This window comes from Dendrobates tinctorius, unplaced genomic scaffold, assembly GCF_039654945.1.
Source record: "Dendrobates tinctorius isolate UK_male_01 unplaced genomic scaffold, ASM3965494v1 ptg000211l, whole genome shotgun sequence".
NCBI classification, from domain to species: domain Eukaryota; kingdom Metazoa; phylum Chordata; class Amphibia; order Anura; family Dendrobatidae; genus Dendrobates; species Dendrobates tinctorius.
The window spans coordinates 8,381,349-8,404,002 of NW_027361878.1; the positions used below are offsets into that span (position 1 = coordinate 8,381,349).

General features: G+C 44.8%; 2 protein-coding genes and 1 pseudogene across 2 annotated transcripts; 2 read left to right on the top strand and 1 right to left on the bottom strand.

Moving 5' to 3' along the window:
- LOC141058222 (cell cycle exit and neuronal differentiation protein 1-like) overlaps nt 1-22,654 on the top strand; it is a 57,795-nt pseudogene that overhangs the window by 12,593 nt on the left and 22,548 nt on the right.
- On the top strand, nt 5,673-6,029 carry LOC141058136 (cell cycle exit and neuronal differentiation protein 1-like). The gene has a single exon (XM_073554293.1). The coding sequence runs from the start codon at nt 5,673-5,675 to the stop codon at nt 6,027-6,029; it is 357 nt and encodes a 118-aa protein (XP_073410394.1).
- Nucleotides 13,410-21,767, bottom strand: LOC141058137 (transmembrane protein 150A-like). The gene is made up of 7 exons (XM_073554294.1): nt 21,622-21,767; nt 19,808-19,855; nt 19,310-19,396; nt 19,152-19,219; nt 18,802-18,929; nt 18,157-18,334; nt 13,410-13,594 (listed from the first exon to the last, which is right to left on the bottom strand). The coding sequence occupies exons 1-7, from the start codon at nt 21,684-21,686 to the stop codon at nt 13,410-13,412; spliced, it is 759 nt and encodes a 252-aa protein (XP_073410395.1). The 5' UTR covers nt 21,687-21,767.

The window sequence follows — 22,654 nt, forward strand, 5'->3', positions numbered from 1 at the left end:
CTGGAACTGAAGTAGATAGTGAAAGTGCGCGGGTCCTGCCTACTCCACGGATTGCAAGCCTCTCCTCCGTACAAATTGACTCCTCCTCATACTCCTCGTCAGACTCGCCTGCACCCAGACGTACCACAACAACCGATTTCAGCACTGCATTGGCCAAACATCAACAAGCCGTGTTGAAATTGGTTTATCTGGGTAATGTTAGCCACACCGCAACCGAGCTGTGGAACACGCTCAAGGAGCAGAGCGACATGTGGCTTGCGCCGCTCAACCTCCAGCCAGGTATGATGGCGTGTGACAACGGCCGAAACCTGGTTGTGGCTCTGGGCCTAGGTGGTCTGACTCGCATTCCATGCCTTGCCCAACTTGGTGGTGCAGAGTTTCCTTAGGAACTATCCTGACCTTGAGTAGCTGCTGCACAAAGTCAGATACGAGTGCTCTCTTTTCCGGTGTTCAAGCATGGCTGCTTTCAGCCATGCAGCGCAGATTGGGCCTGCCCGAGAACCGCATCATTGTTGACCTCCCCACCAGGTGGAATTCGACTTTGCATATGCTGCGGAGGTTGTGTGAGCAGCAACCTGCAATTATGGAGTTGCAGCTGCATCAGGCGCAAAGTAGGCGACACACATCTCAGCCCTTCCACTTTACAACCACAGAGTTGGCATCCATGAAGGACATATGCACCATTTTGAAGTGCTTCGAGGAATCCACTCTGATGGTGAGCGCGGATGCTGGCCTACTCAGCCTGACTATTCCCCTTATATGCCTTATAGAATCATCACTTAAAGGACTAAGGGATGAGGTTTCTCAGGAGGAGGAGGAGTATGATGAGACACTTGCACCAACCAGGCAATCTTCATCGGCCCGGTTGGTATAAAGCTCTGTGGGTGCCTCACAAAGGTCCAGGCAGGACACAGCAAGCGAAGAGGATGAGGAGGACTATGAGGATGAGCCAGAGGAGGAAAGTACACAGTGCTCTACTAGTAGTCACCAGATAGAGCGTGGATGGGGTGCTGCAGAGCAGCCAGAGCACATTCCTCCAGCTGGTGACAGCGATGCATGGCCAGTTGGCAGCCTTCAGCACATGAGTGACTTCATGCTGCAGTGTCTGAGAAACGACCCACGCGTGGCTCGTATTCTCCAAACAAATGACTACTGGGTGGCCACCCTCTTAGATCCACGTTACCGGGACAGCCTTCAAAGCCTAATTACACCGTAGAACCGGGCGCGTAAAATGCAGGAATACCAAGACGCACTGGTTAATTCACTCATGTGTTCTTTTCCACCGCATAGCAGTGATGCGCGTGCACTAGCAGGCACCTCAGTGCGTCCTGGGCCCAGCGGAATCCGTTCAGAAGCCGGTAGCAGAAGCAGTACATCTGCTAGCAAACAGTTCAGGCACCATCAGCACAGACAGTGCAACGCACTAGGAGGCAACGTTACCGTGATATGGTGACACAATACCTCTCCACCCCTGTCAGTGTGCTTCAGGATGGATCTGCCCCCTTCAAGTTTTGGGTCTCCAAGTTGGATACATGGCCCGAGCTTAGCCAGTATGCCTTGGAGGTCCTAGCTTGTCCTGGTGCCAGTGTGATTTCTGAACGCGCCTTTAGTGCAGATGGCAATGTACTAACAGACCAACGTACCAGACTATCCGCTGCAAATGTGGACCGGCTTACATTCGTAAAAATGAACCAGGCCTGGATTTCTGGTGACTTTTGCTGCCCTGGGCCAGAGTAGACAGGTTACATGCATGGTTGGTAGCAGTATGCATGCTCTGTCATGTGACTATGTTGCACACAGCGTCATCTGTTATGCCCGTGCTCTGGCCTCTACTACCAACATCTAGCACCTGGTTCTGTGACTGACTCTACATCTCATACTGTTTTCCATGGGCTCTAGTACCGCCAGCTAGTGCCCATTTCCGTGACTGCTGATTTCACAGCATGCCGTGTTTCTGGGCTCTAGTACCGCCAGCAAGTGCCCATTTCCGTGACTGCCACTTTCACAGCATGCCGTGTTTCTGGGCTCTAGTACCGCCAGCTAGTGCCCATTTCCGTGACTGCCACTTTCACAGCATGCTGTGTTTCTGGGCTCTAGTACCGCCAGCTAGTGCCCATTTCCGTGACTGCCACTTTCACAGCATGCTGTGTTTCTGGGCAACAGTACCGCCAGCTGTACCTCGTTAGACCAAAGTGGAAAAAAAGACGACATGCCAAACACCTATAGGCAGAAGCACAAGAGGCGGGATCCAGCCACACCGGCTGTTTCCTGGCAGTGAAGTGCGGACACAGGTGCCTCCCCCGAGGGGTAAACCGAGTTCCAGCATTGCCAGCTGGTTCTCAGGAGTGCCAAAAGGCACGGGTACCTCCTGCTGCAAACCGTGTTTCGACAACGCTCGCCGTTACACGTTTGTGTCCGCCGCACTGTTCCACGCCCCCGCCATACATCAGTCCGGCTCAGTTTGCTGTTATCCGTGGTGTCGGCAGTGTAGGAGCCCCCTACGTGGACTCCGGGACCTGGCACTCAAGGCTGGTCTCGACAGTGCCAGTAGGCCCTGCTCCTCCCCTGCTGCGACTGCGGAGTAATGAAGACTGTGTCCGGGTTGCGGGGGCAAATGTGACTCTTGCACCTTCTGCCGAGAAGACTTTACTTCGGTAGAAGACCCAAGACAGGAAGACAGTTGCAGAAGACCCAAGACAGGAAGACAGATGCAGAAGACCCAAGACAGGAAGACAGATGCAGAAGACCCAAGACAAGAAGACAGATGGAGATGTCCCCGGACTCCTGTCTTTTTGCTCTTGAACTTGCGTCTTTGTGGGGTTTCTTGGGGCTTCTTGGCAGTGCTTTTGGCTTATGTCACTACTACATTATGGTATCTGGGCTACAGTAATGTCAGCTGTTGCCCAGTACAGCCACTGGCACTTTTACCTTCTGCTGCTTATCTTGGTTCCAGTAACGTCAGCTGGTTCTCAGTAGAGTCAATGGCTTAGGTCCCTCCTTTGTGGTATCCGAGTTCCAGTAACATCTGCTGGTCCTTGGTAGTGCATTCTGGCACAGGTACCTCCTGCTTAGTTAACGGGCTATGGTAACGTCAGCTGGTGCCCGTTAGTTCCATTGGCTCTTATGCTGATTTCTGCTGCCTATACGGGTTCCAGACTCACCAGCTGGTTCTCTCAAGTTCCTGTGCCTACTGTTACTTCTGCGTATTTCCTCTGGGTTTGGGACATTCTGCGACCAGCCAATAGCAGAATAACCATAGACGGAGGTTTAGGAAGCAGTAGGAGCAGATGTACATGAACCAAAAGCAGAATATCAATATGCAGAATTACTGAATACCAGTAATATAATCAGCAGAAGAAGACTAAGCATGGTTTAAAGGGAGTATATCCATTCCTCCACGTGGTGCTCATGGAAACTCCCTGCAAAGCAAGGTGAGCTGAACGCGGACACATGTCAGTCAAAGGGCATATTGACACCACCACCGGCAGTTTTAATTTAATAATGTAAAATCACTAACCCTAACCCTAAATATCCCTAACCCCTAACCCTTAACCCTTACCACTAACCCTAACCCTAACCCCTAACCCTTACCCTAACCCTACTAACCCTAAACCTAAACCCTAACCCCTTACCATAACCCTACTAATCCTAACCCCTAACCCTACTAACCCTAACCCCTAACCCTACTAACCATAACCATAACCCCTAACCCTAACCCTAATAACTCTAACCCCTAACCCTAACCCTACTAACCATAAGCATAACCCTAACCCTAACTAACCCTAACCCTTACCCTAACCCTACTAACCCTAACCATAACCCTAACCCCTAACCCTACTAACCCTAACCCCTAACCCTTACCCTACTAACCATAAACCCTAACCCTACCCCAACTAATCCTAACCCAAAGAAAAAACACCGCTGTTAAGAAGATGGCGAACAGTTTTCCTGCTACAGCTTTCGCTCTGTGCATCTTTCTAGCGATTTTTTTGCGCCTCTGCAAACTCCTTCCCCATTGTCCTGAGGTGTTTCCCCTCCATTTTATCCATTATATAGCACTGTAGTGGTCATTTTGTAATTCCGATTTTTTTCTCCCAATGACTTGCATTGATATCGGAAATTGGAAATTCCGATATCTGATATTTTCCAATATCGGAAATCAGAATTCCTATACGATATTGGGCGATATCGCTCATCCCTAGTAACAACTAATTTCTGAGGAATTACACCCTTTCTTAATGTTAGAGTAGTCGTTTACATTTTTATTTTATAAATCAATAGTACGTGTGAAAATTAGCAACCCTGTGATATATATCTTATCAGAGAAATTTGCTTCTTTTTCCTCTTGGACTGATCATTCACTTTCAATTCATGGGTAAAATCAGTATTCAGTGAAGACAGAATTGCCCATTACTGAGATAAGGGATGACAGTTGGTGCTTTTAAAATTGTATAGAGTTGGGAGGAGCTAGAGGCAGATATTCTGCTGCAAGTTCTTTTGAAATAACAGATCATGTGAACACATTGAGTATTTGCAGCAGATTTTTCGGCAGCAAAAACCAGAGTGTTGGAAAGAACAATTCTAAGTAAAATAGTCACATTTTTGATGCATTTTATTTTTATTGAGTTGAATGGGTGAAAATGCTGAAAGAGTTCACACGCTGCAGATTTGCAAAGAAAAAACAAAAACACTTTGATGGTTCAAATGTGTAAGGAACAAAATAAGCAGGAGGTATATGAGATTGCAGAAATCGCATTCACTTTCCTGATACTGTAAAGTGCTTTTTCAGCATCAAAAATTTGGAAAAACACTTACACAGCAAAAACGCAGCGTGTGAACAAGCACTTCCAATTCTGCATAGAACTTCATGAGCATCTCGCTGAGGGCAGGCTTCACTTGTGATTTTAGAATTTTAAGAATGAGAAGATCAGTCCAGAAGGAGAAAGAAAAAGTGGATTTCTTTGATAAGAAATAGAGGTTCCTATTTTGATGAGTACTATTCATTTATCGGGGTAAACACTTAAAACAATGGTCACTTAAGAGACAGAACCTCTTTTAACTTGAAAAACAGCGCTTTCTCTTTTATCCTCTCCAAAAAAGGCATTAGATGTACACAAAAGTATTCTTGCCTGAAACTCTAATACTTTTCCATATTAAACCATCCTCCCCATTAAGTCCCTAGTAATATTAAAGGGATTGATGGGCCTTTGGCTAAAAGTCCGCAGATTTGTAACTGCCTGTGCACTGCACGCTGTGAGTGCCACAAATATGTGATTTGCATATGTGCGGTCACATGCCGACTAGACGTGCACAGTCTCATTCAATGCAAGTGTATTGAGTGCAGCCAGACATGTCTAGTAGGAATGTGGCCGCAAATATGCAAATTGCATACTTCCAGTAACATGTCTGCCCGCTCCCAGAGCCAGAACTGAAGAATCCTTACAGTGGGCATTGTGCGCGCTGTGAAGATTCGCAAGTCTGCAGTCACATAAAGTAACTGCAGACTTGAAGCTTAAGGCCAGACAACCCCTTTGAATATCTGAAAGGTATTCATTACTAGGATTTCATAAATCCATGAGAATGAAGCATGTATAATCATTTATACTTTACACTACTCAGATACTAAACAGAATTATTGTTTTTAGCTACTATAGAAGCAACAGGAATTCAAAATGGAAGCCAAGCCACGCACTACAAGCGTGAAGAAGACTGACAAGGGCAACCCCGCCGCAGGAGGAGAAAAGAGAGAGGGGCCAGCTAAAGAACAGTCCAATCCTTCATCTAAGAAAACAACAACAGGAGACACTGCACTGATCAACCACGAAAGCTCCAAACCTTCTGCACCCGAACCTCAGGGGCCACCAGCAACAACGGAGAACAGATCCAACGGGGAGGAGCAGGAGGCTTCCAATGGAGCGGCAGAGGGATGCGGATATGAGGGCCTGAAACCAGCATTAGTGGCTGCAGGGGTGGCTGTTGCCGCCATTGCTATTATTGTGGGTATTGCATTCTTGGCCCGGAAAAAATAAACTATTACTTGTACATAGGCAAAAAAAAAATGTATAAATTATTTTAAGCAGGGGTTAATATGTACAGTTTCTTCACAGAACGAGGCATGTCTCAGATTTGTTACTCATTGATCACATGCAGCCATTCAGATATCAAGAAGATGACGATCGCAGGAAAAACAAGAATTTGGGGGATTCCATTATACCACCGCCTTGTGCTACGGATGGCTGCCCGGTTATGAACCGCTGAGCAAGCGATGGGCATGAATCTGGTGTGGACGGCATGGTTTCTTCTTCTTTATATCATTTCATTATGTTTCCGCTTTTATTTCAGGTTTATTTTTATATGCACACAGATTCCAAGGGACGTCTCCCATTAATGTTTCTCCATTTCTCGCCATTTGTCCTGCGCCCATGGCCGTGCTAGTCTTCACAATCCCTCGCTGATACGTTTCCGATGTTCTCTTACCTATAAGACGTCTCCTGCCTATTAGTTCCTGCTAGGCTTTCTAATATCGAGGATTAAACCTGATCGCTATGGATCCCGCTAGCGAGTGCAATTTCTTAGCTACATGTCACTTGTCTGCCCTTTGATATCTTTTTGGTCTTCTTGCAAATATTCTCAATCGTTTCATTATCCGCTTGGTCTTACTTCGTAATCAGCCGGGCAATTGAAATGCAATATTCCTCCTATTTACCGCTGCCGAACACTGGGGCCGAAGCATATCTTTGTGGTCGCTGTATGGGGCAGCAGATGTGCCTCATTATTCCTGTCCATTAGGCGCACAATGGATTTATGCATTAGTTAGTTTTAATTCGAAATCTTCCACTTGGGAACCAGTCCGACCTGAAATATATCAATTAGTAATCCCTTTTATTTAAAGGAGTGTCCCTATCCTACAGGGCTCGCGCACACGACCGTTTACATCGGACGAGTTCTATTTGTGGTTTTAACGGATAGCACTCGTGTCCATGTTATTCTGTGGGGCCGGGCACATGTCTGATTTTTTTCCTCTGATTTAGATGTGAATGTGGGATCAAAATAGACCAGATAACATCCAAGTGTGTTCTGATTTTCACAGACTCACTGAATAGAAAAGGTGGACAAACATTTTTTTTTATCTCCACATCTGAGAAAAACAGATCCGAGTCCAATCAGCATAATCGGGCTGTTTTTCTAAGATGGAGAGAAAACAGTCGTGTGACTCTAGCCGTAAAGTGGCGGCATATTGTTAGGATACGTCTTCACTGAAATGAGTTGTCCAGGTAAGATATGTCAATGATATTCTAAACATCAATATCAGATCAATGGGGGGGCAACCCCACTGATTGCTAATAAGTATTAGTATTAGAAAGACATTGAGTAGAGCTACAATGTACAGAATAGGAACTGATCTGTAGTACACAGCTGCGGCTGCTACACATTAACAAGAGCTGCAATGCACAGAATAGGAAATGATCTGTAGTACATAGCAGCGGCTGCTACTCATTGAATAGAGCTACAATGTACAGAATAGGAGCTGCTCTATAGTACACAGCAGCGGCTGCTACACATTAACAAGAGCTGCAATGCACAGAATAGGAAATGATCTGTAGTACACAGCAGCGGCTGCTACACATTGAGTAGAGCTACAATGTACAGAATAGGAACTGATCTGTAGTACATAGCAGCAGCTGCTACACATTGAATAGAGCTACAATGTACAGAATAGGAGCTGCTCTATAGTACACAGCAGCGGCTGCTACACATTGAGTAGAGCTGTAATGTGCAGAATAGGAAATGATCTGTAGTACACAGCAGCGACTGCTACATATTGAGTAGAGCTGTAATGTGCAGAATAGGAACTGTTCTGTAGTACACAGCAGCAGCTGCTACACATTGAGTAGAGCTGTAGTGTGCAGAATAGGAACTGTTCTGTAGTACACAGCAGCGGCTGCTACACATTGAATAGAGCTGCAATGTACAGAATAGGAACTGGTCTGTAGTTCATAGCAGCGGCTGTTACACATTGAGTAAAGCTGTAATGTACAGAATAGGAACTGCTCTGTAGTACACAGCAGCGGCTGCTACTCATTGAATAGAGCTGCATATTCATGGGATCACAACAGTATACAACATGATAAAGTGCTTAGGCACCACATCAATAATGGTGTTGTCAGGCCAGAAGACGTTATGACCTATCCAAGTGATGAGTCATCAATATCAGATTGGTGAGGTACTCCCACCGATCAGTTTTTATAAGCGCCAGCAGAAGGAAATTATACAATTATATTGAATGAGTAACTGGAAAGTACTGCAGAAAATCTATTCTCTATACTGCAGCTCCATTAATCATTTTTACATCCAGCTGCCGATGGGGCTTATAACAGCTGATCGGTGGAGGTGCCAGGAAACTAAGGACAAGTCATCGATATTCATCAATATCTTGTGACCAAGACCAGACAACTCCTTGAATGATGTCGTGCCCGATCACTTTACAATCTGTCTCTTAGGATCCCAACAATATACCACCATTTTTCAGATGGGGATACCCTTTTAAAGTTATTATAACAGTATATGTGCACATTTAATAGGGGAAGTCTATAAAATTGGTACTCAGGAAAAAAAAACATCAAACATATCTAATTGTCCTAGATTTTAAGTTCTTGGACTAAACCGATCAATAATTCTCAAATGAGATGACAAATGTGGCAGAAGTGGTGGAGTTGTAACATGTGGCCAGTTTACCATGTTTTGGTGTAAGATCATGAGTATCTCTGACTGTATTGGCCATATTAGTGTGTATGATCATGCTGTAATCTACCTTAACTGGAAAAGATAATCAGAAGTGACCTATTAGTGAAAGTTTTTTTTATGTTAAATTTATTTTTTTAATTATTATTTTTACATATTACAATCTGTATTAAAAATAAAAAATGGAAATCTTGTAATTTTCAATCCGGTCACTGGGGCTTTTTTAGACTCATACTTACTTTGGTTTCGGGAAATAACACATGTACATTAGCCACAATGGTCAGATAAGGACCGTATCCTTTCTAATGAAGTGTCTAATGAGTGTGTGCAAATGTCATTGTGAAGGTAGAGGGAGCGGGGTCAGCTGAGGCATCGTTGTGACATCATTACCTGTCATTGTAATCCTGCCACCACTGATAAGAAAATTCTTCCTGAATGGACAGGAAGTTAGAGTCTAAAAAAATCCAGGCTGAAAATTACAAGATTACTAATTTTATTTTATTTTTTAAATAAATATTGTGATATGAAGACATAAAATGTAACCAACATTTTTTAAGAATACATGTAATTACTTTTATGCCACAAATATACAAAAGATGATACCACAGTATAATTTTTCATTGTAAATTTTAAAAATGCATGTAATCACAAAACTTGATTTAAACAATAGGTATGGTCATTTATTGATGATAGCTTCCCTTTAAAGAAACCAGTCAGCTTTCCTTACATGTTTGTTTTATTAAATTATTCCCTTTAATATAACAATGCCAGAGCATTTTTTTAGAACTCCGCACAGGACTGTTCCTGTTATTCCTCCTAGAAATATATTCATAAATTGACAACTGGATGTTACCAGTTGAGTGTGTGTCCATGCACATTCTACTACTGTCCAATCATTGCTGTGGTCTGTCCATGCACATTCTACTACTGTCCAATCATTGCTGGGGTCTGTCCATGCACATTCTACTACTATCCAATCATTGCTGGGGTCTGTCCATGCACATTCTACTACTGTCCAATCATTGCTGGGGTCTGTCCATGCACATTCTACTACTATCCAATCATTGCTGGGGTCTGTCCATGCACATTCTACTACTGTCCAATCATTGCTGGGGTCTGTCCATGCACATTCTACTACTGTCCAATCATTGCTGGGGTGTGTCCAAGCACATTTTACTACTATCCAATCATTGCTGGGGTCTGTCCATGCACATTCTACTACTATCCAATCATTGCTGGGGTCTGTCCATGCACATTCTACTACTATCCAATCATTGCTGGGGTCTGTCCATGCACATTCTACTACTGTCCAATCATTGCTGGGGTGTGTCCAAGCACATTTTACTACTATCCAATCATTGCTGGGGTCTGTCCATGAACATTCTACTACTATCCAATCATTGTTGGGGTGTGTCCAAGCACATTTTACTACTATCCAATCATTGTTGGGGTGTGTCCATGAACATTCTACTACTATCCAATCATTGTTGGGGTGTGTCCAAGCACATTTTACTACTATCCAATCATTGTTGGGGTTTGTCCATGCACATTCTACTACTGTCCAGTCATTGTTGGGGTGTGTCCATGCACATTCTACTACTATCCAATCATTGTTGGGGTGTGTCCATGAACATTCTACTATTGTCCAATCATTGCTGACAAAATCAAAGGACACATCCATGTGATAAAGAGAACAGTAACGTCTTAAATAAACCTTAATTAAGGAGACAGTGTATATATTGTGCTTCCATTCAGTAAACTTTTGGCCTCCTTTAACTACTACAAATCTGCCCGTTTTTATAAAAAATACTAAAGCGTATGTATGCAATAAAGCAGTTAAAATAAAATTACAAATGGATCAAGGCTCTGCTAGAAAATGAATTCCTATCCATGTGATGGTTTCAGAAGTATGAGTCTTTTTCTAGATGTAATTAGCTAATCACATCAAAAGCAGAAAGGAGCCATTAAGTCTCAACTTATAACTGCAAGAACATTGTCCATTTTTAATTTCACCACTGTAAATTGCAGCCATTTAGTGTCTGTTTTGCAAGAGAGTTAAATTATTACCAAATCAGTGCTGAAAGTCAGCGGCATAACAAGAGTCCGATGGACCCACATCGACTACATGTTGGTCATATGTAAGGATCCTTGTAGAATTCTAAATCCCCAAAAGACCTACATGTTCGCCCCCATGTAATAATGTTCCCATCATAGCCCCGACCTGTATTAATGTCTACCACCCTGGGCCCCTTCCTGGTATAATGTCCCCTATTCTGAGCCCTTTCTTGGTATAATGTCCCCCATTCTGAGCCCCTTCTTGGTATAATGTCCCCCATTCTGAGCCCTTCCTGGGTATAATGTCCCCCATTCTGAGCCCCTTCTTGGTATAATTGCCCCCATTCTGAGCCATTTCTTGGTATAATGTCCCCCATTCTGAGCCCTTTCTTGGTATAATGTCCCCCATTCTGCCTCTCTTTTTCAACACATTTAAAACAAAAATGCTTCTGCTTACCTTCCTTCCTCCACTCCCAGAAGGTACAGCATCCTCTTCCATAATTGGCGCAGAGGCCCTGACTTTAGTGTCCCGGCCACCGGCACGCCAATGTCAGCTCCTGGCCTCTAATTGGTTGGCGGCATGTATTGCTGTGCAGGGAGCTGGTGAGTCTCTGCGCCATGATACGTTTCAGCTGAATGTACGTCCTCAGGTGCTCATCTACCTGAATTAGGCACTGGCATTGGCAGGCTCCCCTCTTGCATGATACCAACAGGTCTGACAAACCCACATGGATAAATAACCATATAGTGGTAGGATTATAATAGCCTATCATCAATTACCACTTAGAGTCCACATAAAAAAAGATGATCAAAAGGCAGTCAAATTATGCATAAGCAATACAATTTTTATTAATACAAAATTAAAATCATCATCCTAAATTATCACTCATCTATTCTCATTCATTGTGAACAATCTTTACCCACAACCGATCAGTTTTCTGGCATTTGATTGACAGATTTCAATCTGATCATTTGGCCACTTACACCAATTTAGATTGGTCACAGTCTTGATTCATCTTATTGTAAGGATTTATCTTGAAGTACTGTTATATTTCTTTTTTTCCTGTAAACAATCTACTATGGATATCCCATCTATGGAGCCAAGCATCGGCGCATTGTACATTAGTCATAAAAATGCTCAAATCTTACTTTTTCCAGCTAAAAAAAAAGGTGAAAATTACCATAAAAAATGCCATCACAACTTGTCCTAAGGTTGTGTTCACACATTATTTCTACACCCTTTTTGTCATCTGTTTCGCCTCCCTTCTTTTTATGGTGAAGGAGGTAAACTGCTGACAATTCTTTTTTCTCATTGACACTTAGCAATGGATCAGTTAAAAATACATATAAAATAAAGTAAAATGGACTCATTCCGAAGTCATTTATTTTTAAGGCTCATGGTACACTTCAGATGTTTTCGTCGGTGCTTGTTCAGTGGGTCAGTTGTTACCATCAATGATTTTTTCCATTGAAAAAAAAAACCAGCAAAATTCCTCCTATTTGTAAGGGTGCAATCAGACGGCCGGATAAATCGGACCAAGATCGGAACGCAGTGGTTCTCCCGACCCGAGTAGGCAGCTTTATGTATTCCTATATAAATAAGTTGGATGACCCCTTTACTGTAGGTTTCACGTCGACGACTGTTACAAGTGGATACGGTATTTTAAAAGTGTAACATAAATGAATATGATCCACATGTGCTCTTCATCTTTATCACTTTTTCTTTCTGTGCCTCTGCTGGTTTGTATCTATCTCACCAACGTGTTTTCACAAGAGAAACTGTGTGGCTGCGATGTATGAAGCAGATAGCGGAACACTTCTGACTTTTGGCAGGAATGTATGAACATAATGTACTTAATAAACCGTTAAACACTTATTTTGTGTCACTGTATGCATATTTGGACTGACATCTGGAAATACAGGTCTCAATTCAATGCACATGTTTAGACCACAGTCCTGATATTTTTTACTTTTTAGGGCTCATGCAGATGAGCGTATTTTTGGTCCGAGTGCAACCCGACAAAACATCGGATTACACTCGGACCAATGTTAGTTCATGGGGCCGTGCATGTGTCTGATTTTTAATAAATTGCTGCATGGCCAAGTTTAATCCGATATGCAGTTCACACTAAGCAATACAAGTCAATAAATCTGTAAAAAGTATAGGACTGCACTCAGATGACATTTGAGAGCAGTCCAATTTCCACGGACTGACAAAATGAAGAAGATGGTGATATTTTTTTTTCCATCTTTCCCTCATTTGAGAACATCGGATCACGGTATGATCACACTCTAATCAGAGTGTTATTGGCATAATTGACCCAATTCTCTTGGATGAGAAAATCTACAGCCGTCTGTACATGCCCTCATACATTTGGAGATACTGGAAAACCCACCCGATGTAAAATATTTCCAATTATTGCCAATATTATCTCTGTAAATTCCTGCCTGTATTTTCTCATAAACAACTGATTAAGTCATGGATCTGCCCACTCTCCGGACATGTCAGTATCATTAAAACATTTCTATGAAACAACAATTGAAGAGCAGCTTTTCTTTTATCTCTGTTTTGTGTGAGGATTACAGTTGAGGTGGGTGGATGTGCTGCTGCTTCACGGTGACTTACAACTACGCGCAGCCGCGCTCTGCAGAGCCGCCATAATTGTATCCGTGGAAACTGAACCAAACTCGTAAGCAAAGGTTCCATAAAAGACCAATATGTCCAGGACGAAGATCCACTCGCAGATTGCAGCCAGATGTTGAAGGAGGAAGCTTTCATGGAAGAAAAAAACGCCACCTGGGTATAAAGTTAAGGGTAATATAGTCGGACACACAAATTGTCCTCTCTGGTCCTGGCCGAGCACAGCCAAAAATTCACAATTTAAAAGAGTAACTAACATATTTTATATGCAATAATCTGCCGTTGAAACTATATAAATTATTACCTTAATTTGCTTCATTCCCTATCAAAACACCATGATGAAAGCTCTGATTTACCTGCTTAGTTCATGCTCTTTTACAAGCTGCTGTGATCTGCTGCTCAAACACTATTTACAATCACTTCCCGTTGGTGAGCGTCTCTGCTCCAATCTGTGCTCAGATAGGGAATGGGTTTGTAAAAAACTTTTGAGTACAGATTCTTGCTAGAGCAGCAGTTCAAAGCAGCTTCTAAAAGGTCATGAACTAGGAAGTTAAAACAGCAATTCAGCATGGTGTTTGAAAGAGAATGAAACACAATAAGGTACCGGAGTATATTACAAAGATTCATAGCAATAAAAAAAAAGTTTGCTTACTCTGTAGCTCTATATCTAGGCAGGAAATTTGATATGTTATATCACAAAAAGCTCTGACTGATATTTTGCATCATACACCAAGACAAAACAGAGCGCATTCATGTTGTTTAGTCTAGGCTTTTCAAAGTGTGAGCCATGAGTACCTCCAAGTGCTGGGAATTAGCAGGAACTTAAGCTGTCTGAAAATATGCCAATTCTGCATTTTCAGTGCAGCTTTTGTGGCTTGAAGCGGCTGATGGACCTGTGGTGTACCCAGGAAATAGTTCAGCGAGAGTCTGGAAACTATAAATGCTGACAACAGTGGTGGAGGTGCGGAAAGGGTAAGAATTAGTGTTGAGCATTCCGATACTGCAAATATCGGGTATCGGCCGATATTCGCGGTATCGGGATTCCGATACTGAGTTCCGATACTTTTTGCATATCAAATACCGGAATCGGAAGTTCCCATAATGCTATAAGCCAGTTTGATTTGATTCAGCCAATGAGGAATCCTAAGAAGTGTGGGCACATCCTGTTAGGAATGTAGGCATGTTAACTAATGGCATGGCTGTGATTGGCTGCGAGCAGACCACCCAGCTGCTCCTCCCCCAGACACACGCTGAACAGTGATCTATGGAAAGTGAAACTAGTGAGGGAGGAGGAAACGACCAGTTCTCATTTCAATGCCAGAACACCCCTCCCCTGGACGTTTATCTTAGAAGCAAGAGATGATATCTTGGAAACCGTGCAGACTAGCCACAGAAGGTAAATTACTTATTGTCAGCATTCTGCAGCCTAGATATGCACTGAGATTATGTGAAAAGCCCAGACAACCTGTTCTGTTATGTATTTCCACCAAGTTGGATTGCCCGCCAGGGCTGGTGGGGTACTCGGTACCGGGCCCGTTGGTTTCAATGGGAGATGTCACGGTAGCTGTGACCCGGTCCGTGGCCCTGGGCCTCCATTGTAAAAGGGAAATGTTGACCGTGTGGATGACATAGGTCCCAATTCTCACGGGACAGTCCCAATTTCGGGGCCGTATCCTGCCGTCCCGGCCGGGAAGCTATCTATCCCGCAATCGCGGTGGCCGGTGTATGCCCGCAAAATACAGCACTGTGCTCAGTGGCGTAGCTTGGGGGAGGCGGTCCGCCCCAGGCGGCACGTGTGTGGGGGCGGCACGGCAGCATGACAGTTCCTCAGCTGCTTTTAGGAAAGGCCCCAGCAGCCGTGTTGTTAAGGTAACACTATATGACTACATCTCCCGTCATGCCTCGGGCGCGCGTTCCTGGTATGACCCCGCTGCAGCGCTGTAGATTGGCAGTCACATGACCGTGGGATCTGCCGAGGCTCCGGCTGTCACATGCCCAAACAACGAGCGGAGCGGCCGCACAGCACGGAGCATGTGGCCAACAGGGTGTCGTGGTCCGGCCGAGAGCAGCTGGAGGAGGCCGGGGAGAGCACGCCGCTGCTGAACGGAGCCGGCAATCGGCAGGTGAGGGTGGGAGGAGGGATACTGGGAATTGGGGGGCTGTGTAGATAGGTGGCCATGGCGAGGCTTTGCAGGGGAGGACATGGGGGGGCTCTGTAGGGGGAGCACGTGGGGGGCTGTGCAGGGGAGGACGTGGGGGGCTGTGCAGGGGAGGACATGGGGGGTCCTGTAGGGAGAGGACATGGGGGGGCTCTGTAGGGAGAGGACATGGGGAGGCTGTGCAGGGGAGGACATGGGGGGGCTCTGTAGGGAGAGGACATGGGGGGGCTCTGTAGGGAGAGGACATGGGGGGCTCTGTAGGGAGAGGACATGGGGGGGCTCTGTAGGGAGAGGACATGGGGGGGCTTTGCAGAGGAGGACATGGGGGGGCTGTGTATGGGAGAACATGGGGGCTCTGTAGGAGGGACATGGGGAGGCTGTGCAGGGGGGGTACATGAAGAGGCTGTGTAGGGGAGGACATGGGGGGCTGTGCTGGGGGGGGATATGGGGAGGCTGTGTAGGGGAGGACATGGAGGGCTGTGCAGGGGAGGACATGGAGGGGCTGTGCAACAGGAGAACATGAGGGCTCTGTAGGGGGTGTACTGTGGGTCTGTGCAGGGGGAGGACACGTGGGTCTCCTTACACTGTTTTATGGTGCGGCTCTCGGCAGGGCAGTGGTGGAGGTTCAGTAGGGTCATCAAGCTAATACATACATATATATAGAGAGAGAGAACTGCAAGAAGATGAAAGTCTAGAAATTTAGAAATAATAGCAGCAGAGTTAGTAGCAGACTAAAAATTAGATCTTTGAGTGTAGTGTGGGCTCTTCGGATGCTTCCGGATTATCAATGACCAAAGGGGCTGCACATTTTTCGACCACCCCAGGCGCCACAAACAGTTGCTATGCCACTGACTGTGCTCTGCGCCGCACATCACGTTCCACCGGAAGTGACGTGCTGTAAGCTGACCTCTGGAAATGACTGCTGACCTCATTTCCAGCGGTCAGCTTATAGCATGTCACCTCAGGAGGAGGTAATCATTCGGGACTCCGCAGGAGGACAGAGAAGCGGCGGCGGGGCATCAGTGCTCCATTTTTTTTCTGTTTATAATTATTGTTTATGAAACAGTGTGATCAGCAGTGCTAAATGAGTGCGGTTGGGGCGTGGATATGGGCGTGACTAGTAAATGGGTGTGGCTAGGGGCGTGGCCTAAAAATTTACCGCGGCGCATAGCGCGCCACAGCCTTTGTCCCTCTTTGCCTTCTTCAAAAGTTGGGAGGTATGATCGGATGATGATTAAAGTTTATGAGTGAATGATTCGTGACGCCACCTGTGGTTTTCGGCAATGAAGATGTTAAGCCGACACTGCAGACAGATCCTCTGGGACAGAAGGTGTGGTTCAGCTTTGATGTTGTGGCCCTGCACAGGTAGGGCTGTAGTCCCAGGGCAGTGTAGATGGAGAGGTAGTGAAGAGACATAGATAGTGCAGTGCCAGGCACAGAGATGTAGCAGTGCTGAGTGTGTTGGCGCAGGAATAAGCGGAGGACACCAGGGCATGTAGTTCCAAAGCTTTACTCACATTCTGTTGCAGGTACAGGTGCCCGCATCCGTGCCGTGTCCTCCGGGTCAGGGGCTCAGTCAACCTCCAAGCTAGATGAAGCACACCGTTCCAACACTCCGCCAACATGTGTGCCTTTTCTGAACGTCTCCCTCTATTGCTACACAACCCCTTTAATATAGTCAATATCTTTGTAACTCCGAACGTCTTAAAAAAAAAAAATTATTCTTGTTATTCCATTTGATTGGGCTAAACCTCTATGCCTTTAATGTCTCCTCCACCTCCCCCAATACATTCTACATTATTCTTAGTTGTTTTCCTTCATGTAGAATTAACCTACAAGGAAAGAAAGGGTTTATTTTAATTCCGATATTTCTGTCCCATTGACTTGCATTGGTTTCCGGTATCGGAATCGGCGATATCCGATACTTTTTGGGTATCGGTCCGATCCAATCCGATCCGATATTTCCCGATATCTGAAGGTATCGCTCAACACTAGTAAGAATGCTGCGGCTAGAAAGGAGAAGGAATGAATGCTGCTGTCTGTTGTAGAGGTGTGAAAAGAGTTAGACTATGTTGCTGCCAGCGGTGGAGGGGTGGAAAGTGGAAACATGTTTCTGCCAGTGGTGGAGGGGGTGGAAAGTGGAAAAATGCTAGTGGTGGAAAAGACAAGAGTGCTGGTGTCACTGGTGGAGGGATGGAAAGGGCAAAAATGCTGCCAGTGGGAGCTGAGTGGACACAGCGAAAATGCAGCTGCCAGTGGGAGATGAATGGAAAGGGTAAGAATGCGGATGTCAGTGGTGAGGGGTAGAAAGGGGAGCAAAGGTTTTGCATTGGAAGGAAGGAGGTGGTAGAAAGCTGGTGCCAAAAGGTGGAAAGAGGGAGAATGTTTTTGGAGGGTGGTGCTGTACCGAGGTATTTACCTGGGCCCTCACCAGTGATCAGCACAGAAAAACCAAGGATTGGATAGTGAGGCCTGCAGAGAGAAAATTGACACACAACAGTACACCCATTACCCATACACACATTTTGTTGATTTTTTTTCTCCGTATGTAAAGGATACACATGACAAGTGATATTAAGGCCACAGTGGTCAGGCTGACACGCAGATGTCCTACCCAGTAGTCTAGAGCACTAGCAGCCAGATGGTAAGTGAGGATGCAGTTAAGACATGCAAACAACAGTCCAGCTGGGAATGCTACTCCTGAGCCAGTGTAATGTAAAGACTTGGCATAATCCACCTGCCAGGAACAATGACAAACTACATTACCCAAAGTGCCCACACCTTAAACACCCTGTATAAGATAAAGTATGAAGACTATCACAAGTTATACAAGTTTTTCACCTTAATTTATATTTTTGGGTAGCACCAAGTCTCCTCGTCATCACCATAATCCTATTTCAGGCTTCACTGGATACATTGAGATTGGCTGTTAGGGAAGCAATACCCGACAACCCGATACAACAGATTGTAGCTGCAATGAAGTCTATCCAGCATGAAGAACTCGGTGTCGGCAGCAAAAAAAAGGCAGCCTAGTAGTTGTCACATCATATCATGCCCAATTCAACCCATTATATTAGATTTTTAAAATTTAGGTGAAGAACTTTAAAAAGCTGGCAAAGAATAGCTTCAACAGAAATGTTTACAGGAAGGTGGAACACGATACAGTATGTGATAGCAATGACATACAAACTTTTGGGAACTTACCTGGAAGTTTCCCACTATCACTATTCCTGCCGCATTGGTGCAGCCGAAGATCAGAGCAACCATTTTCAGCCAGGAGTTGTGGCTGAGCTCGATGACCTGACTGTATCTCAGCAAACAGATGATCACCACTGAGAGAAAGGAGAGTCAAGGAGGAGAGAGGGACAGAGGACAGGGAGCAGGGGAAGAATGGGAAGAGACATGCTAGGGTAGAAAGATGGCAATGGCATGGGTGCGGGGATGATAAGTGTGGTGGGAGACAGGGGAATTGATGTCAGTGTGGATAGAAGGGGGGGACACTGGTGGAAAATGTGGACAGTGAAGATACATGACACTTCCCGGGAAGCACTCACCCATAAAAGCTCCAACATTTCCGATCAGACTGAAGAGACAGCTCTCAGGTGGGTACGTCCCACACTTACTGGTTGGACCCAAAAAAAACCAAAACAGATTGTCAGTACAACTAAATGTATGTGAGAATGGAAATATGCCGGTAAAGCCCATAAGTCACCTGATAAAGGGGACATCATCCAGGGTGCAGCAAGTCTTAGGTGTCCCCTGCGTAGCATTGTCATCGGAACACGTCTCATTGTACGTCCTGCGGAGAGGGTCCATCCATGTCATTACATAAGGAAACAGGACTTTACCTATATCACTATACTAAAGCAAGCTTGGCCAGTACCTGGGTCTATGTCATGAAAACTAAAAATATTCCCAATATATTTTACAGACTTGTATGTTGTGGGAGATGCATAATTTTTCTTATGCAGAACTACCCAGGCCCGCTTTCTTCACCCGCCTCCCAAGACGAGGTCCCGCTGATTCCAGGTCTCGTTGCAAATAACCGGGGCCACGTGTGGAGTTAAGACCTGGAGTACACTCATCCTTACATCACTGCGAAGAGGGCTGTACACCACATTACATTGATTGTATACATGTATCTGCACCCTTGGCTAAGGAGCTAAATATTTATACAGTGGAAGAAAAGTGTTGTTAGCGTGTTTTATACCAATTCTCCAAAGGACACACGTGATGGTTCATCACAGCCATTGCGTACCTGGAAGAAAGAAGACCATAAGAAGTCATTACCAGAAGTCTACCAACATCCATTGTGACATATAAGTAAGTTGCACCCTCAACTCAGCGCTTATAGGGGTAAATCGTGAAGGGGCCCGTGACAACATGTCTACAGATATCTCCTGGCAAGTATCACGCACCATTCCTATTCGATACAAGTGAGGTGCATGATACCTTCTGGAGCGCATGGGAGCTGGCAGCTGTCTATAGACGTGACGTCACTAGGCCAATGGTCATCCTAAAATAAGAAACACCTATTGGACCCCTGTCATTCCTCTGTACTCCTGCCAACGTCCCCATCTGTCTGCTAGAATCTACATCCAGCCATGGGAGGTGTCTGATGACCGCTGAAGCCAATTAGCCCCCATTGATTGGCTACAGCATTGGTCACGTGACATTCCCCACCATAGGAGACACCGGCAGCACTTAAGACGAATGTCCGGGGTCCGGTAGGTAAGTATATGTGTTGGACCACCACGGGTTCATTTTTCAACTATTTGGAAGAACCAGAATTTGGACAACCCAAAGTGAAGCTTTACATAGTACCAACCAAAATACAGGGGAACATCCATGCAATCCAATAACAAGATAGACCCTCCAAATTCAGAACAGCTCTCTGTTCTGGTTACAAAATTTACAACTATATATCCTAACAGAGAACACAAAAGCACAAGACAGTAGTCAGTAGAGGCAGTTTAGATTCATAGGATGTTAGAGTTGGAAGGGACCGCAAGGGTCATCATGTCCTTTAAATGCTCTTTACTTCTGGTGCGCGATTTTCTAGAAGAATGGTTACCAGCACTTCTGTCAGCTCTATATCAGTATAGAATTTCCTCCATTAATCTTAAGAAACCTCAGTTATCTTGTCTGACCATACCGCATACCGCTTACTTCCTACGAGAAATAATTCCATCTCCACACCCACATCCTCTCTACTATTTCTGCTTGCACAGTCCCTCTTCTATCTCCACAGCGGCACACTGCTCCCTATGTGTCGGCATTGACCACAGCCTCCCATAACCACCAGTAATATATATTTCATGTTTTCAGCCATTCTGCATCAAAGTTTTTCCATTATAGACACTTTTTGTATATCCATGGGTGGTGCCACAAGTATCTTTGCAGAGTCAAGGACATCCGCAGGCAATTCTACAATCATTCGCCACTTGAGTGATATGACGAAAAGAAAAAAAAATTCCTACGTGTTTCAATCCCATGCATGTCACTTCGTCATAGCACTAGAAGTGTGAATGAGCCTCTTAAATAGGTCTATAGTGACAGGAGTCAGCAAATCCTCTCATATCAGACTATTTAAGAAGCTTGTTCGCACTGTCATAGCGCTATGACTAAGGGTTCTGCATGGGCTCCAAACACGTAGGAAAAGCGTTTCTTTTAAAAAGAATTGTCTTTGAAATTTTAGTGTGATCCCAATTTTTTTTCTTTTTACTTTTTTCAAAGGTGGACGTTTGCTGGAAACATCAACAAGCTGAGAACCGGCTCACACCTTTATCATTGCATCGCACCCAACCATCAAGCTGCTATTGTTACGTTGGAGTGGCGAGCTGGTAACTTTTGCATTTCTACATTGACCCGTTATACACTTAACATTGGGGCTCAGTTGCTTTAAGTTACACCTCTACATAGGGCAGTTATGTACAGCAAAATGAACCTCATCACAAGCTTTAAATGGAGCCTAAATCTAAGCTAGACACCCACCATTGAGAGCATCATACACTGGGTACTTACACAATCCATATCCCAGGAATGGAAAATGCAGTCAAGCTGATGGGCAGGACAATCCAGCCAGTCATTAGTGAGGAAGGTCCAGGGGTCAAGGGAGGGGGACGAGCTGGAGGTGCAGGAAGCTCCACCGCAAACTATCAGCAGGCACTCACCAGCAGAACAAGCGGCATTGCACTGACCACCTGTATAGGGGAAGAGAGCAGAGACCATTGTCAGGTACTCTGACCCACGGAGGTGTGTAATAACAAAGATTTACTCATCATAACACAAGGGCACTGCACATGGATCTTTATAGTTATGGACTAGTGATGAGCGAACATGCTGGGATAAGGTGTTATCTGAGCATGCTCGTTTCTTAATAGAGTATTTTTGGCGTTCTCGAAAAATATGTTAAGACACGAGCATGCTCAGATAACTCCTTATCCCAGCACGCTCGCTCATCACTACTGACCTTAACCCAGTTTCCTACAAATGCCCCAAAAGCACATTATGTGTCGTGTGGTCCATTAGTTCAAACCTGAATTCATTATCGGATCCACAAGTTTCCAGATAACTAAAACAGGATGTGCCAAAAACAGCAGATAGAACCTTCCCACAGGATAGATAAATGTACAAATGCTGGGGGTCCGACTGCTAGAACCCCCAATAATCACAAGAACAAAGCCCCCTTGTGTGAGTGTAGTAGTAGTGAGCACGTGCGACCACTGCTCCATTTGTTGTCTATTGGAGTAATGGTCGCACATACTCACTACAGCTCCATTCAGACAAGGCAGCCTTGAGCCCACGTTCTCAGTAAGCTCATTCACACTTCTAAAATAGCTGCCCATCAACGAGTTGTGGGCAAACTGCCCGTATTAAAGGGGTTTTCCATGCCTACTGTATATAATATACACGTATTAAAGGGGTTTTCTAGGCTTACGATAATAATATAATCCTGGAAAACGCCTTTACTGTAATTATAATTTCAGGACAATCCCAGACTCTCAACACTAATGGTGGAAACCAACTCCATCATTATTCCAGATACTGATTTCAC